The 18,532-nt window shown below is 45.9% G+C and overlaps 1 protein-coding gene across 1 annotated transcript in view; it reads left to right on the top strand.

The window, feature by feature from the left end:
• The window catches only part of ABCA13 (ATP binding cassette subfamily A member 13), a 459,896-nt gene that overhangs the window by 160,329 nt on the left and 281,035 nt on the right, over positions 1-18,532 (top strand). The window contains 2 exon segments of the mRNA XM_069462020.1: positions 8,518-8,694; positions 10,403-10,709. Of these exon segments, the coding sequence (XP_069318121.1) occupies positions 8,518-8,694; positions 10,403-10,709 (484 nt within the window).

Raw genomic sequence — 18,532 nt, 5'->3', positions numbered from 1 at the left:
GCTTCTGATCAGCTCTCTCTCTGCTCTTCTCTGTCTGCCACTCTAGTTAAATATGATTAAAACTTCTCACAATGTCCATATGCTTCTTATACCTTTTCCGTGTTTTCCAACCTTTTATTTTCTCTTTATGCTTCAGTTTGTGGATTTTTTCATACCAGTTTTCTAATCTACTAATTCTCTCTTCAGCTGGGTCTAATCTGCTGTTAAATATACCCATGGAGTTCTTCATTTTAGTTATTATATTTTACTTTTAAAATTTTAATTTTATTTATTTTTTATAGTTTTTAGTTCTCTGCTGAAACTCTCCCTATTTTCATCTAATTTTTGGATGCAGTCATACTTTTGAAGCTCATGTTATACACTATAATATTTGAGTCTTTTGTAGGTCTTTTTCTATAGTCTATTTTCCTCTTGTTTTTTCACTATTCTATCTTATCTCCAGGAATACTAAGTATTTTTAAATTAAATACCAGATGTTATGAATGAAAAATTATAGAAATAAATCTGAGTCTATTGATGGTGCTATCCTTCCCAGATAATGTTATTTTCCTGCTTTTGGCAGAGAGCTAGGGTGGGGCCACATTCTCCTAATCTGATCTGGGACTGAGATGGTTGATGGAGCTGGACTTCAGTCTTAAACGGGGAATTTTGAGTTTCCCTCCACTCTTAGAGGGTACCCTATTTGGGTGGTGAGAGATCTCAACTAAAAAGCTGGCATTTCCTAGGATCTTGGTAGGTCCTGAACTTGAAGCCCCATGGGACCACTGGAAGCTTAGCTTCTCAGTTCTTGGAGGTACCATACCAGGCTTCCTGTGCTTTCCTTTTCTCAGATCTCAGACCTTCAAGTCTTTGCTTCCTTGGTAGCTCTTCAAAGCCTTCATATAGACTTTTAAAAAGTCATTCACATTTTCTAGTTGTTCTTTGTAGGAAAATTTGTCTGTACTAAAGTGTCTTCCATTATTCTAAGCAGAGATTTCCTCAACAGGTCCTTTTGATATGGAGATGATTGTCTTTTAATTAAGGGAAGTTTTCCTTTCGTTATTTATTTGATATTTTAACCTCTATTTAAAAATAATGTTATTTTTAACTTTAGTTTATTTTTTAATCATTGTTATTATTTTCTATGTGTTTATTTTGAGTTCTCTGTTTCATGTTGGAAGGTTTCCTTAAATGTTTGGTGGTGCTATGAATGAGACACTAAAACCTGACTATAAGTTTTTTATATGGATGGAACTTACTGTGACTCAGTTCAGATCAATACTTCTCAATTGAGAGTGATTTTGTCCCCCAGGGGACATTTGGTCATGTCTGGAGATATTTTTAGTTGTCACAGCTGGTGAGATACTACTGGGATCTAATAGAGGCCAGGGGTACTATTAAACATCTTATAATGCACAAAACAGCCTACCACAACAAATAATTATGGACCCAAAATGTCTATAACGCCTAGGTTGAGAAACTCATTTAGAACAATAGGATGGAGTCATTTGTTGAAAATAATTTTTAGGGGCAGACACATCAGAATGTCAAATCCCCTAGTCTGTTTTGGCTAACATCTGCCATATTCAGGGTCCTTAGGTACATACACTGAATGGGGAACAACGGTCAACTTTTATTATTATCTGAAGCTTGGCCCCAAATTATTGCAGAATTTTATACTATGTTGTTTTATGTCCACCTATATGTGTATCTCATTATTCTTGTTGCCCTTCCAGACTAAAAGTAGGCCTATGTGTCTTTCCCTTGCCTGCTCCTCCATGGGACCTATGGCTTTTCTGCTGGTCCAGCTGTTACTCATATCGTATGAGATGGAGCGATCCAACAAGACAAGGGAGCCTTGGCTCTAGTCCTCTCAGAGTGGGCTTCACCCGCTCGTGTCCTGTCCTCTGCATTCCATCCTCTCCCATACCAGTGCCCCTCATCCCTTCAGGTTGGGGCAAGCACTCCAGGTCTCCAAAGTGATAAACGTGCAATTAATACTGGACCATATTTTATTTTTATTATATTTAATTCATTGTGCAGGAGCTATTATTCCACATGGATATTGCTGCTTTCTTCTCAAAGGAAGAAGATCTGCACAGTATCCTGAGACCTAGTGAGTTTTTGCGTGGAGCTGCTTTTTTGATTTTTAATTAATGCCTGGTGATGTCATCATGGCTGTCATAACATTGTAGCACACGTGTTTGTGGTGATGTTGGTGTAGACAAGCCTACAGGGCTGCCAGTCACCAAAAAACTATATTATTACTCATACAACCTTACAGTACATAATACTTGATAATGATGATAAATATAGCTGATTTCTGTATTTACTATGCTTTTTAATCATTAATGTAGAATGTACTTACTATTACTAAAAAAATTAACTGTAAAATAGCCTCGGCAGCTCCTTCAGGAGATACTCCAGAAGAAGGTGCTATTGTCACAGGAGATGGCAGCTCCATGTGAGTCATTGTCCCTGAAGACCTTTCAGTGGGACAAGATGTGGAGGTGGAAGACAGTGATATTTATAATCCTGACCCTATATAGGCCTAGGCTGATGTGTGTGTGTGTGTCTTAGTTTTTAACAAAAAAGTTTAAAAAGTAAAAAAAAATAAAATAAAATATTTAAAAGTAAAAAAGCTTATAGAATAAGGATATAAAGAAAGGAAATATTTTTATAGCTGTACAACATGTTTGTATTTTAAGCTGTGTTATTACAAAAGAGTCAAAAAGTTAAAAGAAATTAAAAATTTATAAAGTAAAAAAGTCACAGTAAGGTCAACTTACTGTTGAAGAAAGAAAAATTTTTCTGTACATTTAGTACAGCCTAAGTGCACAGCGCTTACCAAGTGTGCAACGATGTCCTAGGCCTTCACTGTCACGCGCCACTCACTCCCCGGCTCGCCCAGAGCAACTTCCAGTCCCGAAATCTTCACTCCTGGTAAGTGGTCTGTACAGTTGTACCATTTTTATCTTTCAAACATATTTTTACTGTACCTTTTCTACGTTTAGGCATGTTTAGATACACAGATACTGCCCAGCACGTCACAACTGCGAACAGTGTTGAGCACAGGAGCACGCTGTGCAGGTTCGCAGCTGAGGGCAGCAGTCAGGCAACACGGCTGTACGTGCGCGTGTCCCGGCCATGACACGATGCAGCTCCTTAAGGCCGTCTGCAAAGCTGCTTTGATTCTTCCCCTGGAAGACAATTAAAACCGCGCTATACTGAAGCCAGGTCGCTCTTTACTGCATTTAACACCTGGAATTATACAGTTAAATCGTCTAACCGTGCTTACTAGGCAAGCTTATGGGGCAACATATTCCGAGTGACAAATGGTCAGCAATAGAAAAACACAATGTGAAAATGTCCTCAGTTTGCCCCCTGCTGTGAAATTTAACAATCTCCAATTCACCATAAAAAAAAAAAAAATAAAGCCCTCCACAATACACTTTTTGATCTCCTGTTTTCTAGTTGTTCTGTTTAGTTTCATGCAGGGGAATTAAAGCTAATGAGTTGGGCCTAGCTCTTTCCTTTAGCAGTTATAAATGTGGTAATAGCGTTCAGTAAGCACTGATTCTAACATCAGGTTATAATACAGATATATATAAACTTCATTTAATTTTAACAACTCTGTGGGCAATTTTGCTTTTAGAGGAGGAAACTGAAACTTTGACAGATTAAACGACTTTCCAATGTAAACCATGGGATAAATCGTAGAAATGCCAGGGGAGCAAAGCCACGTCGCATCAGTCCTGGGGCACCAGGCCCTGTGCCCCTGCAGAGATGGTGCCGCTCCTGCGGCCACAAGCCGGGTTACGCAGCACACGGCTCTCACGGGTCTTGCTTTTTGGTGGCTCCAGGGCCATCATTGCACACAAGAATATCCAGGCTTAGCCTTGTACCCACGATATTTAGAAAACAGGAACTTCCTTAAGGGACTTGTCATCAAACCACCGCATACCCCGTAAATGCTACCCCTTGTAATGGTGTTTCACAGCAATAGTGACGTCTCCAGGGCCCGACACGTCGCTATTTCTAGCACGTGGTGGGCAGTGTACCGGGGCCACAGAAGGTCATGGAGTGAGCATGATGAATTGTCCAAAGGCATCACTTCTGCTTGAACATTTTGGGGAAAATGAGACATAATTTTATATTAACACAAATGAGGAGTAGACAAATACAATATAAAGTTTTTAAAGAATCAGTTACTTCACAGAATTTTCGCCTTGTAAAGGCTCTTCCAGGATCACTGTCTTCTCCTTGCACACACCCCCTCGCCCCTTGTCCCTGGGTGGAAAGACTTGAGAAGTGGCCCCCAGCACAGCCCTGTCGGCACTGCACGCTGCAGTCACCAGCCCAGGGCCGTCTCCGAGACACGGTGCAATCTCAGAGCAGGAAATGGAGAAAATGGATGAGAAAATATTAAGAACTACCGGTGTCAGCTTTGCCTCTTCACCAGCCGGTCCGGCCCCGCTGTCCAGCCCCAGCCACCTGTGTTTGCATGGCATATACATTGGGGTGCCAGCTTCCCGTCTTGACTGGGTGGGGGTGCGGGTGGAGATCTGGAAACCCACCTGCCACACAGGCTATCAGTTTGGCTGTGCCAAGTTACCTGAGCCAAAATCTGAGTCTTGGAGCAAGATGAAGGCAGTGTGTTTTGTCTACTCCTCTACTAGAAATCAATTTTACGTAGCATATTGATTATTATGATGCTGGGAATCATTTATTGAGTGCTCAGTTTGTGCTAGACACCGTAAGTATCAAGCATGTTATACACTTTATCTCGTTTCATCTGTCACAGAGGTCAAGGATTAAACAACCTCAGCTGTCTCCCAGGGGTTGCTGAGTAGGCTCTCGACTGCATCTCACCTATAGTCCACGAGGCCCAGTAGACAGCAGAGGCCCTGTGTCCCCATCTCCAGGCCAGATGGACATCACACCAAAAGAAACTCTTTAACCCAACCACCCTGTGTTCCGCGCCTCTTGTTCAGCAAGGAGGGCCAGAGCAGACCACTAGCTGCTCCCCCGAGCCCTCCATGTCAGTGCTGAGGGAAAGGCTGGCTGGTGCCCACCACAGTGGCTCTGAAGCTCAGAACCTTTCCAAAGACTGCTGAGATGCTCTGTCCTAGTTGGGGAACTCAGGACACATTGTGACAGAAGACCCAGTGCTGTGGATCCTTCTAGCTCCTCTTTGATGATGTCAGCTAAACAGCCAAAGGTCCTTTCCTGCCTTAAACCTTAGAAATTGTTGACTGTAGAAATAAATGAGAGATGAAAACTTCCAGTCAATTACACGTTTCTGATGTTGATGCCATTTGAGAGCTCTGGCTTGAGGGATTTTCTTCTCACTGAATTTTCTGATGAGCTTGTTTTAATCTTCCATGCATTCAGTTTGACTGTCTTCACTTAACCGTACCTTTCAGGGTTTACCGAACTGTGAATTAAGGGGCTGTTTCTATGAAAGTGTTGTGTGCTTTCCAATGGCAATAGTTGATTGGTCTTCTGCTTAAACGTTCACTAAATAGCTTCATGTCTTTTTTTTTTTCCTTCCCATTTGATCTCTCCCTGGGGAACATTAACAAGATTTTTATTCTTTCTGAAATACAGATGACAAAATTGAGGCTTAGAGACTGCCTCTTTCAATAATTGGTGTAAGTAGGAACCCAATTCTTTGAACTAGAGATCATGTGTTCTTTCTACTCTGTGTTATGGAGAGCTGTCTGGAATTTCCGGTGTTTGAGTATTTTCGGCATAACATTGAACCGTAGTTTTATATGGTTCCACCCAATACGAGTGCAGCCTGAAGCATTTGTAGGAAAGTGACCTCCAGAGCTAGATTATGCGTGTTTGAATCATGGTTTTGAAACTTACTGGCTGCTCATCCTCTTTGCACCTTAATTCCTACACTTTAAAATGAACATGTTACTAACATAGTTTTCTGAAAATAGAAGGATTAAGTGAAATAATACATAAAAGTGCCTAGAATTGTGCCTGGCACAGGACTCGCACTCAGACCATGCCATCTCACTGTCACAGTAGATACTTAGCAAAAGCTTAAAATGATCTGAAATCCAACCTTCCCAGACCCTCACACTTGTGTCTTGGCCTGAGATCTAGAAATTGCTGGAACACGTTAACAGCAGCAATAGCCACAATAACGACTAACAACCTTTGAGAAACAGTGAGCAGTGTAGTGGAGAAGCATTGCATGGCAGAACAATCCTGGCCCTTCTTGGCATTTGGAACTTTACATGTTTTCAGCTCCCTGAGTTGGTGGATGGAAATGATTCTTTCCTTACCAGGGAAGAAGTTGAGGCCGAGATGTGTTAAGTGAATTTTCCACACATCTCAGGATGATGGAGATGGATCTTGACGTAATTTCTCATTCAGGTCTGGCCCCTGGCACGGCCCCAAGCTGCCTTTCTAAGGCAGGCAGAGTGCCCAGCAAGCCAAACCCAGACTTCATCCAGAAACCCAGAAAATCTGGAGGATCTTAGAGCAGGGAGAAGCCTAGTGGAGGAGGAAAGTGCTGTGAGAGGTGGAGGCAGCAGGGGAGAGCGGTGTTGCCGTGTCCTGGGACAAATGCCCACCGGGAGGGCAGGCACGCTCCCGGCTGGGCTGGAGGATGGCCGTGGGCTTGGGTCGGGGGGGCTGACTGTCAAGCCGTCAGTCTGGAGCATTCGGAAGGTCAGGGGGATGGAGGAAGGCCAGCAGGGAGCAGGGACTGCACACAGCGGGCAGGCAGGGACAGATCCTTGTCTGCTACCACACAATGGAAGGCAGATGACAAGGCCTGATGGCAGAGGCTGCCCCCAGACCGTGGAGAAGAAGAACAAAGTCAAGGGTTGACACCGAAGATGCACCTGGGGGACTCCCATTCCGTGGGGTATTCCTGAGCTCCAATGGGACACTCGTGTCAGAGTCTGGTGTGGGGTTGCCTGGTGACAGTCCTCCCAGGAGTGATCATCAAGGATTGTTGGGGAAAGAATGCACTCAGGTATTTAAGAGCAAAATAATATAGATCCAGAGTGTCAGCCAATCAACGCTTGCCCAAAATTATATAATACTCTTCTGTAACATTAAAAGGTGCTGAAAAGATTGCATGTCATGTACACTTGTAAGCCCTGTCCCAGAAGATTCTAATCATGCTTGCATTTCTTTCTTACTTGTGTTTCCCATGGACGGTTATGTTCAAGCTGACAGATCTGGGGTTGGGTGGGAGCTAGTTGTAACCTAGTTCCTTTACGAGTGGACCACGTGTCAGACGCTGAGGTCCCCCCACTACATGAGATGAGATTAAGCAGCTCCTATGGCCAAGAAAGTGGTCACTGGCAGCTGACAGTTGTCCCGAACTGTGATTTTGTCTGTATAGTTTTATAACTTGCTGTGTGTTACTGTGCACATTGTGGGCGTCTAAAAACACGTTGGCATGTTTCCAGGTATGTCCAGTTCTGCTCATTCTTCTATTTTCTTTATAAGGTCCTGAGCAGTAAAGGAAAAAAAAAAAGACTCTCTGCATCTGAATAGGATCCAGGGCCCAGGGCAGGTGGAGACGTCTCTGCTGGGAACATCCCACTGACTAGAGGAGCATCTTGCTCACAGGACAGGGCCCAGCAGGGCCGCTTGCTCTCGCGCCGCCACAGAGGGAGGCACACTCACCCCGCCTTGTAGTGACGGGGTGGCCCTGTTCTGTGATGCATCTCCTGCTGGCAGCGCCCCCTGAGCGACTCGGTTCCCCCACAGCTCTGCTACCCGGGGACTCTGGAATCTTTCCTATCACTTTCCCTCTCAAGGGTCCAGGCGTTCTTCTCACCCTGCCTTACTCCCGATCATTGGTTTTTCCAGCTCCTTCCTAAAACCAGAGAGAGAATATTGAGACATCCTCAGAGTTCTGCCCTGAAAAATGTTTACTGTTCAGCATCCACAGTCAAGAAGCTGTTGCCAACTTTGCTCTACTGATATTTCTATTTCCATTTTGAATGTGCAGGCCTGGGATGGAGACAGCATGAGGATTTGGTTTCCTCAATGTCAATACTCCTTGATAATTGGTTTTGCAAAATTAATGTTATAAAATTACTTTCCCAAAATGCTTGCTGCTTCAGGGAAGGAATTTTTAGCATTATTTGACTCCATGTTGGAACATTATTTTTTTCCCCCTGAAACTCTGCTGAGCTGGCTGTGAAAGGCTCTTCCCGGCCACCTGTAGAGGTTTCCTCCCCCTGTTCCTCCTGCCGGCTCCTCCCACAGTCTGACACCCCCTCGGTCTGCAGTGCCACACTTTGTGCTGTACCTGTTTTCTTTTTATTTATATATCAACATCAGTGCCACAGAGAATGTCTATAAAATGAGAGAGTTTACACTCAGCAAGTAAGTGGCAAAATTTGCATGTGAACAAAATTTGACTCTTTGGAGCAATTTTTTAGTGAAGGAATTCATATTCATTTCCAAATTCATTTGTGCAATCTCCACTTTATGAACAGGAAGCACTGGGGTGAAACAGAAGTTGATCTGTCCTAATCTGTTTGCTCTCTGCAGGAGGGATGCTGGATGCCATGTTCAACCATGCAGGGGCTGGGCACTTCCACTTCCTGGGCAGCGTCTTGGTCAATCTCTCTTCCTGTGTGGCACTGGGCCGTTTCCAGGCTGTGGAGTCTGTTGACATCCTGGAGACTAAAGCACAGGAGCTCATGCAGCAGAACAACTTCTTGGCCAGTGAGTATTTTATGAAAAAATATGTTTACAAGGGTGCCAGCTCAAATACATTGTCATTTTGCATATTTCTCCCTGAGGGTGCCTTATGAGGGCTCAGAAAGAAAAGAAGTCCTTTCCAGATAACACATAAAATAAAGCAGAAATATTTGCATTGAATTAACAAAGAGATGTGTTTACTGTAATGACTAATACCATTTTCATCATCCCGAGACCAGCACTACTCCTTACCTCTGGTCTTACTGCTTCATGATACTATGCCATGGTTAAATCCCACATGACAAATTATATTTTTCCTGATTAAATTTATACTCTAATTTCCTCCATCACCTTTAGTTTTATCATAGTATCTTGATATCCTGGTTGAGCACGGAGAAAAGACAATGGTCACTTCAACTCCATTATTAATTGTTCACCTATTCAAGATAAACATGAGGTGTGCTCTCATATTCTTTTTGAGTAAACATTTAATTATTTTTAATTGAGGCTTTGTATTGATTGGCTAGGGCTGCTGTAACAAACTGTCATGGACTTAAAAAACAGAAATTAATCATCTCTCAATTCTGGAGGCTAGAAATTCAAAATCAAGGCCTCCATGGTTTTTTGTCTGCAGACCAAGAGGGAAGGGTCTTCTCCAGGCCTTGATCGCTGGCTTGCAGACGGCCGTCCTCTCTGTGTGTGTCTTCACGTTGTCTTCCTCTTACGTCATTGTGTCCAGATTTCCCCCTTTCATAAGAACACTCTCACACTGAATGAGGGCCCACCCTAATCGACTCATTTTAACTTGATACCACTTTAAAGATGCTGTCTCCAAATATGGTCACATCCTGAGATACTAGGGGTTAGAACTTTGACATATAAATTTGGCAGAGGGTGGGGGAGAGGAGTGACAATTCAGCCCATAATAAGCTTTATGCATGAAATTCAAAGAATGCATGTGGCAGGAAACAGAATCCATACATTTAAATTATGAATGATAAGTAACCTCAAAGAGACGGACTCTGCACATTGAGTTCTATCTGCCACTCAAGAGAAGAAATGATTTGAACAGCCTCATGTATTTTTTAAAGTCCTACAAAAGATACCAAACAAATAATTTCTTTGCATTGATGACACTGCTGCATGGTTTTATTAAATAAAAAGCAGCACTGGACCAGGAGTCAGGAGGTCTTCGTTCAAGTTCACCACCAGTTGCCTGTGTGACTGATTTGTCACCCTGGGGCTTGGGCCGCGTGTGCAGGAGTGGGATCCCGTGTGCAGGAGTGGGGTCCCGTGTGCAGGAGTGGGGTCCCGTGTGCAGGAGTGGGGTCCCGTGTGCAGGAGTGGGGTCCCGTGTGCAGGAGTGGGATCCCGTGTGCAGGAGTGGGGTCCCGTGTGCAGGAGTGGGGTCCCGTGTGCAGGAGTGGGGTCCCCTGTGCAGGAGTGGGGTCCCGTGTGCAGGAGTGGGGTCCCCTGTGCAGGAGTGGGGTCCCGTGTGCAGGAGTGGGGTCCCGTGTGCAGGAGTGGGGTCCCCTGTGCAGGAGTGGGGTCCCGTGTGCAGGAGTGGGGTCCCGTGTGCAGGAGTGGGGTCCCGTGTGCAGGAGTGGGGTCCCGTGTGCAGGAGTGGGGTTCCGCAGTCCTGCCAGCTTTCCACTCTGACCCAGCACAGACACGGCGTGAGCCACTCCCTAAGTTGTGAGGATGCTTCATTGTTTTCCTTTTCTGCCATTAGGTGTCATATTCAACAGTTCCTTGTTAGGCAAGAACTTCAGATCAGAGAGCCTCAAACTGCCGCCCCATGTCACATACACAATCCGGACCAGTGTCTTATACAGCATGAGGACCGATGTGGTAAAAAACCCTTCTTGGAAGTTCCATCCTCAGAGCCTACCGGCCGATGGGTTCAAATACAACTACGTCTTTGTCCCACTGCAAGACATGATCGAAAGAGCCATCGTTTCGGTGCAGACGGGCCAGGAAGCTCCGGAGCCCGCGGCGCAGACCCAGGCGATGCCCTACCCCTGCCACACCAGCGACCTGTGAGTAGCCCGGAGTCGGGGCCACACTGTCCTGCAGCGGCCACCTGCAGGGAGCAGGGCTTTGTCTTTGGAAAGACGCGTGGAGAAACCTCTTTGATTTCTTTCTGTCTTCATTCCAAAGAGCATTTTTTAAAAAGTCCAATCCCCTTTTGAATTTCTTAAGGTTCATTTGTTATATGCTTGACCTATTTAGGTAGGAGAAATATAGTGGTTGAGATAATGTGATCAAGTGGAATTTTAAATTTGGCCTCAGGCATCTATAATCTTAAATACCCTTGGAATAAATTTGAGGAACAATATTCACAAGGGCTGTGCATGTCTGAGAAAAGACCCCACCCATAGAAACCTGGGGAAACAAAGGAAGGCTGTTCCTCTTCACTGCAAATCTTTAAAAACAACCAGGCAGCGTGCTGTGCAGAGTGGTGAGGGCTTCCACAGGGGCCTCGGTGGTGGCTTAGGTCCTATGAAGTGATCTGAGAATATTTAGGAGTTCCATCGTGTGATTTGGCTGGTGACGTCTGCACAGGGAGCGAGAGGGGGAGCTCAGTGACAGGCTCCAGCTGGACGGGAAGACTTGAGGAGAAGCCGTCGGGGAGGCCGGGCCAGGCGGTGGGTGTTGGCCAAGTGGACTGGAGGTGGCTGGTGTCTGACTGGGGCTCAGTGGACACGAGGGTGAGCCCGGACACCTGGGCAGGAGCAGAGGCTGGGAGGACGTCAAAGCATGTCAGAGGGCACAAGCCGCACTGCTGCTGGCTCAGCCTGGACGCCTCCCTTTCTGCGTGACGGATGCTGTTCCCATGGGCATCCTGCCCCGCACCTGGCCCTGGCTAGTGCAGGGCACTTGCAGTCCTGGCATGCTGGCTCTCGGGTGCCACTCTCCTGAGCTCTATCTGCCACCAGGAAAAAGTGGCTGAATGTGAGGTTGTCGAAGGGGCAGGCTTGCGTGTTCTGAGAACAGGGACAGACCCTTGTTCTTCAGTGAGACGGGGCAATGATGGCACGTCCCGTCCCTGACTCAGCCAGAGCAGTGGGCCACCGTGCAGAAGATGGGACTGCCTCTCCAGGTGGTTGGGGCCACATTTGCAAGCACAGGTGACTTGATGTCTTATCGCCTCCTTCCCATCTAGTGATCTGACTCATACATAATAGCTGGTCAATCTAGAAGGAAAAAGGCGAAAGACGGCCTGATTGAGCCTCTCTCAGGTGTCGTGTGGTGGGGAGAGCAAAGGGTCAGGAAGGAAGAGACCAAGGTGTCACCTTCACCCAGGGACTGTCTCCTTAGCAGATTGTTGGTAAGCCTCTGAACCTCCTTCTTTGTAAAATGAAAGCTATTCTTTCATTTCAGAGTGATGATATTTTTGGCTTTGAACATTTTCAACCAGTGATTTTCTGCTTCCAAGGCATTTTGCTTGGAGGTGACAGCCCTGAGAGCAGAAACCAAGCAAACTGCTGCTGTTGGCTAGGTGTCACACACAAATGCTTCGACTCCAACTCAGATACCCCAGAGTTCTGAGAATTAATGACCTGTGTTAGATACTTGGGGAAGTCAACGTTTATGGTGCTATTTTTTTTTAAAAAGGTGAATCTCAAAAAAAGAAGCCCCATTTTGACAGTTTTATTCTATCTCCAAAGTATGCTATGATCTCCATCCGTGGAAGACAGCATCATGCTATGTGGGCGGGAAGGAGAAAGTTCCCTCTGCTCCCGCTCACAGGAGGAAGACAGGGGTTTGCTTCGCCCACCCTGACGCAGGCTGCTTCCCAGGAAGGCGTGCTGGGAAGGACAGCGTACGCTCCTGGGGATGTGCTGATGGAAAGCCAGTGGCCGGATCAATCAGGTTTCCATTTCTGCTGACCACACGCTTGGTCAGCAGACACTGACGAGGGTCAGCAGGGAGACTCTGAGTGAGATGGGTGAAGATGTGCCTTTTTCACCCCTTGAAGGCAAATTCTTGTGTACGAGAAACACCTTTGCCTGGGAAGCTGGGGTTAGTGCAACGTCCAGGTTATGATTCTTGCAATTACTTCTCTTGGTCTCCTTCTAGGATACCACAACGTAACTCCTCAGAAATATTGTTTTACTTCTTTGAGAAAGGTGAAGAAGTATTTTAGTTCTTGGACATACTTAAATCTTTGAGACCTCTCGTTGCTGTATATCCTTCTTTTATGTCTAGTTTCAAAAAGTCTCCCTTTCTTGAGGGCTTAGTGTACCTTCAATGACTGAGACAGTCTAAGATCTTGCAAGAACTCAGCCACTTGAGGAAAAATCCCTAAGTACACTTTAGACTGTGGACCACACTTGTTAAATTGTTTTAGTGGTTTCCTGCTGCTTGCAGAATGAGCTACATGTTCATTAATGTATACATTTATTCAATGACATTTATGGACTATTTGTGAGTCTCTAGGCTTGGGGCGAACCAGTGAAGGGAACAGGTGAAGACCTGCTCCTTGGCCCTGACCGTCCGGGGGAGCAGCGTCCACTGCCTCGGCGGTCTGCAGGCGGGGAGAGCCACGCGGGCGGGGAGTGGTAGGAGGAGCAACGTCAGGGACGCTGGGAGGGCAGCTGGGTGGGCAGACCCTGCCAGGGAGACTTTGAGCAAAGACTTGGAGGGAGACAGAAACACAGGGGAACAGAGGAGCAGGCAGAGCAAAGACCCTGTGGCAGGAGTGGCGAGGTACGTGTGAAGGGCCACAGAGCAGAGTGAACAAGGGTGAGAGGACAGGAGAGGAAGTCAAAGAGCTGGCCACAGATGGTGTGGTTGCAGGGCACCTGAGTGACACAAGAGGCCGTGCTGGAGGGTTCTGAGCAGAAATGTCATGGTCTGAGCCATACTGTAGAAAGCTTGCCCACTGGATTTAGCAATGTGCGTACATCATCGCACACTCCACAGAGAGCAGCCTCCATCCCGTGGTGGGGCTGGAGTGGACAGACATAGGAGAGACTTGGAGCAGCAGAGCTGGAGACAGAGAATCTCTCAGGAGTTTTGCTGTAAGTGGGAAGAAATGGGCAGTAGATACAGGGGAGGTTGGGAAGATGTTCTTTTGTTCATTGTTTAATATGGATGCTAATGAGAATAGTGCAGTAAAACTGGAAAACTGATGTATATAAGAGAGAGGGAAGCGGTGCCCTTGAGTAGCTGAGGGGAAAGAGGCCTCAGCAAGTGGTCTGACCAGCACAGGTCAGAACATGGCAGTCCAGCCACGGTAACAAAACCTTTCACTTAACCAAGAATTTCCCTTCTTCCTTGCACACGGATCTCTCTCTTGCCTTCTTTAGTTTTAGTTTTTCATATAATATCTATCAGCATCCCACAGAACTAATGTTTGAGGGGCACGCACTGGGAAATATTGCTTTGAGATTGCAGAGGTGGGTAGGGAGTGGGGCTTTGTGAAATGCGTTATTTCTAAGAGCCCCAAGACTCATGGCGGTTATCACAGGATGTGTTTATGATTGGAACGGTGGTGTACTTCATGAATATGAAGATTTCAAAGGTTAATGTATTGCTTCAAAGAGTAAGCCAACTTACTAAAAAGGTTTTCAGAAAACAGAAATATAACAATCCTCTAGAATTGTTTTATATGCAAAAAGAATATTCTTTGAAAGAGCACCTGTTATTTCCCCCGCTGCTTTTTGGCTGCTTTGATTCACAGGACGCTGAGCCGGGTCCGAGAGAGGGAGCAATGGGGCCTGCGGGTCTGGCTGAGTGATGGCTCCGCTCCGGGAGCTGCTGCGTCTGGACTTGTCCTGTCTTGGGGGAAGTGGAGAGTGAAGGGTTGACAGCGATTCACGCTTGAAATGTCAAACTCCTTTAAAAAAGTCAGCTTGACCCGCAACAGCCCAGTGAGAGGACCCCTCATTTCATGCATTTTGATGGTTTCTTTTCCTTGGGCTCTCCTGCAAGTAACCTTATGAAACACCCTCTCTTCTATGCAGTCAGTAGCCCTGGTCCTCGGCAGAAAGTCCCATTCCTGAGAACGCCCAGAGCTCAGCGTTGGAAGCCCCCTTCCCTGCCCCAGGCCCTGCCCTGTCCACTGAGGGACACCTGACTGCAGGGACTTGTGCAAACTTCAGTGGAAGCAGAAGAAAGATCCTCATTAAAGTTTCTCATTCTCCACTTCCGTGTGCCACACACAGCTCGCACAGACCCACTCTCCTTCTGGGCAGAGGAGGACGGCATCTTGTTAAAACCTCAGGAATCGTTTCATCGATTTCTCCACATTCTTTTCCTCAACAGCAGCAGTGATCGGGCTTCTCTTAAAATTGTATCACATCTTCAAAAACATCATCCCCTTTATCCTCCAAGTACCTTATAAGTACAGCTGAAGAAATTGAGACCCAGACACGTTAACTTATCTCCCCCAAGGTCTCATGGCATCTGAGTGCCCTTCACTCCTCACGAACTATTAATTGCCACTTGCTACTCTTAAGCACTTTGCGCCGGAGCCTTGGTCACTGGGCTGCCATTTCTCTCCACTGTTAGAGAGCCTGGCATGTTGCCTTACATCCTAAGCAGAGGCTGGATGTCAGCAGTCATTCTTAACGTGGGGTGTGTGGGAGTTCAGAAACCTGCAGGGTGTTTTGATGGTCACAAGGGGGCGGGTGTGTTTAGTGCCTGCGGGCCAGAGTTGACAATTGTTTTGTAATAAACCGCACAGTGGTTTGCAATGAAGAATAGTCCTAGACAAATTCTAAAACACCTTCCTTTAGTACTGTGTGCTCTGCTTCTCATGTACTATTTCAGTGCCTTCATTCACTCAGATATTTATTTCTCCATTTATGCATTCATGCATTCATTCAGAAACGATTTTTCCATGCCTGCTGTATGACATGGACTTTTCCAGGTGCTGAGAAGAATGCAGAGATGGACACCAGGCAATTCTTGAGCTTAGGAATCTCCCTGTTTAAAACAGCGGGTACCATGAGTTCATGACTAACAAGGGAGAGGGAGAAAGACTTTAAGATCCAGATGCTGTGGGTGTGGCCGATTGGCTTCCTGCCTTCCTCTACCAAGCAAAATAGAGGGGAACTTTTTGATAAAAAGAATTTTTATTACCCAGAAATCTGAATTACAGTTCCCAAAGTTTGCTTCTTCAGACACACGGGTTCAGTGAGTCTTACCTTCTAAGGCTGTACAATCTCTTTTGAGTTTCTGGGATCCCCTTGGAATCTCAGACTTGAGCTAATGAGAGAACCGGGATGAAAAAACTGCATTTGGGTTCCAGTTCTGCCACTTGCTGGTTGCAGGACCTTGGGCCAGTTATTTGAGTTTTGGGTATCAGTCTCGTCACCTCGAACCGGATGTTAAGTGCTAACCTGCCCAGCTCATTGGCTTGTAGTACACAGCAAATCATCCCGCTTAAGAAAAGCCCAAGGAGGGGCAACGCCAGGCACTGTGAGCAGACGGGGAGCTCCGAGTGGCAGCCCACTCTGTTTCCGGTCAGCTCTGACTGTTAGAAAGTTCTTTCACCTACTAATGCTGAAAGTCAGGGTGGGTCTGATGTTTTTGGATGGTGGTGTATTCAGAGAGATACAGATGCAGGTGGGCACCCTCCCTCCTCCCTGATTGTCCCAAGTGAGTCACATGAACTGCAACAATACAATGAAGAATGGACTTGCATAGTCCCCTTTGTTTAGAGTTGGGGAAGTGCACATGCTTCTGTGCGTTGCTCTGGCAAAGCCAAGTCAGGCACACAGCCTAACTTGAGTCTTAAATGCCCCTTACTCCACTCCTTCCCCAACCTCCCTCTCCATCCAAATCCCAAATCACAGTATACACCAGCTAGCCATGTTGAGGAAGGCCGTGGAAGCCAGAGAGCTGCAAGCAGCAGGAGCAACATGCGTCTGCTCACCCAGTTTCCCGAGGGGGAAGGGGAAGTGGGAGAGCAGACTCCCTGGTCCTTCTCTTCAGCGGCTGCCACCAGCCGTGCCCTGGGCTCTCCTAGGCTGGTCCTGGGTGGCAGCGGTGGTGGGGTCAGGTGGAGAGAGGCAGAGGCCAGGCTGATGTGAGAAGTGGGGGCTGGGAATTTCCCACCTCCCCACACTGCAGTCCAAGTTTTGAGTGTTGAGGGAAACAAAAGCCAGTTTCTCAGGGCGGTTCTTCCTGCAGTGTGACTTTGATTCAACATGCTCATCACTTTTCTGTCTTTGAACTCACTGATGGAGCTAATAGAGACCAGGAGCAGATAACACAATTAACAAGGGCTCATTAAAATGTAAATCAGGGATGTGCCACCTGCAGAAAAAGAAATGGTGACAATTAAATGTTTGTGAAGATCAGAGTATCCTTTTAAAAAGGCTTAAAGAAATAAGAGAGTTTAATTTCCTAGTCGTGAAGTTCATTGATCGTGCTTTTGTTCGGGTTCCAGAGAAGGGATATGTACAGAGAAGATTCTGGGACATCTTAAATTGATTCATACGTTCCTGATAATAGGACAATGCTATTTCTGAGGTCACTAAGACATCCCTGATTTTCATGTTGCTTTTTTTATTGTTAGTTTTGTAAAAAAATGATTATCAAAGTGGAGAAAGTAAAGGAAAAATATCATGTTTAATATCCTGTTCTAAAACAACAGTTGTTTGCTTATTTATGTTTTTTGGGGGGACTATTCCCTCCATTCTTTGTCCTTGTGATGCATGTTTCATGTACTAGAAATGGCAAAAGCTTGCCAAGAGTTAGCATGAGAGTTTCTGTGTTATTTATTCATGTGGGAACTGCTTGTGCAACACTCGCTTTGTGCCAGGCACTGTGGCTGCACAACCTACGTGGTAGTGAAACAAGATGTAGTCCTGCTGTTAATATTAACGGCCTCCCAAGGGGAGGCGTTTTCAGGGTCTTGGTGGCTGCTGGAGAAAAGCGGTTCAGGACGCACCATGTAAGCCAAAAGCAAACAGCTGTGTTGGTAGTGAAAGTCCAGTCTCTCAAGAGAGAGGCAGTGGGCAGGCTCGAAAGGAAGGGGTTTTTGGTCTTATGAAGTTTCACTAATTGAGGGGAGGAATCTTCAAGGTTAAGGGGTTAGTTTTTACTAAGCATTTGGGTAGTAACTTCTAGAATTGGGTTCCTTCCCATTTTCATACGTCATATAGCTGTTTCAGAACTGCCATGGTGATTTCAAGGGCGGAGAAATTTTAAAACCACAATGCAAATTATATTGTAATTAGCCAAAGTTCATATGCGGTGACCTAGATAGGTGACAGCCAGTTGAAGCAAGTCCTTGTCTGTGGTTATCAGCCCCCTGATGAACTTTAACACCTGCCCTCACTCTGCAAGCCCCTGCATCCAAGCTCAGTCCCGTCTCCTGGTCTCCGACTCTCAAACTGCCATCAGGAAGCTTCGAGAGCAGGATTATTATAACCTTAGTAAGACGAGAGAACTACCACTGATAGTAGTTCAATGGTATGAGAACCAGAAAGCCCTTTAGGACCCGCTACCCAGTGGCAGAAGTCGGTAGAGGCATATAATGCTTCATCTTGAAATATAATGCATGAGAACCAATGCATGAGAACCAGAAAGCCCTTTAGGACCCGCTACCCAGTGGCAGAAGTCGGTAGAGGCATATAATGCTTCATCTTGAAATATAAACCCCTCCCAATTATTACGATCCTGGACAGGAAGTGAAGTCAGGACAGGAAATCCTTTTCTCCTCCTGCTTTCTCCCACCTTGTCCCCCTTCATTTCCTCTCTTCCTGTGGTTACTCTTTCTTTAACATGCTTTCTCTTTCCTGATTTCTAAAATTCGTTATGCGCACGAGTTGTTTCATACTTGTTTTCTTTTTCAAGGAACCATATTCAGACTTTATCCATCCTCTTTTTTGTCTTTTCTAAC

Source organism: Eulemur rufifrons, chromosome 29 (assembly GCF_041146395.1).
Source record: "Eulemur rufifrons isolate Redbay chromosome 29, OSU_ERuf_1, whole genome shotgun sequence".
Classification (NCBI taxonomy): domain Eukaryota; kingdom Metazoa; phylum Chordata; class Mammalia; order Primates; family Lemuridae; genus Eulemur; species Eulemur rufifrons.
This window is presented reverse-complemented; position numbering and strand designations above follow the sequence as displayed.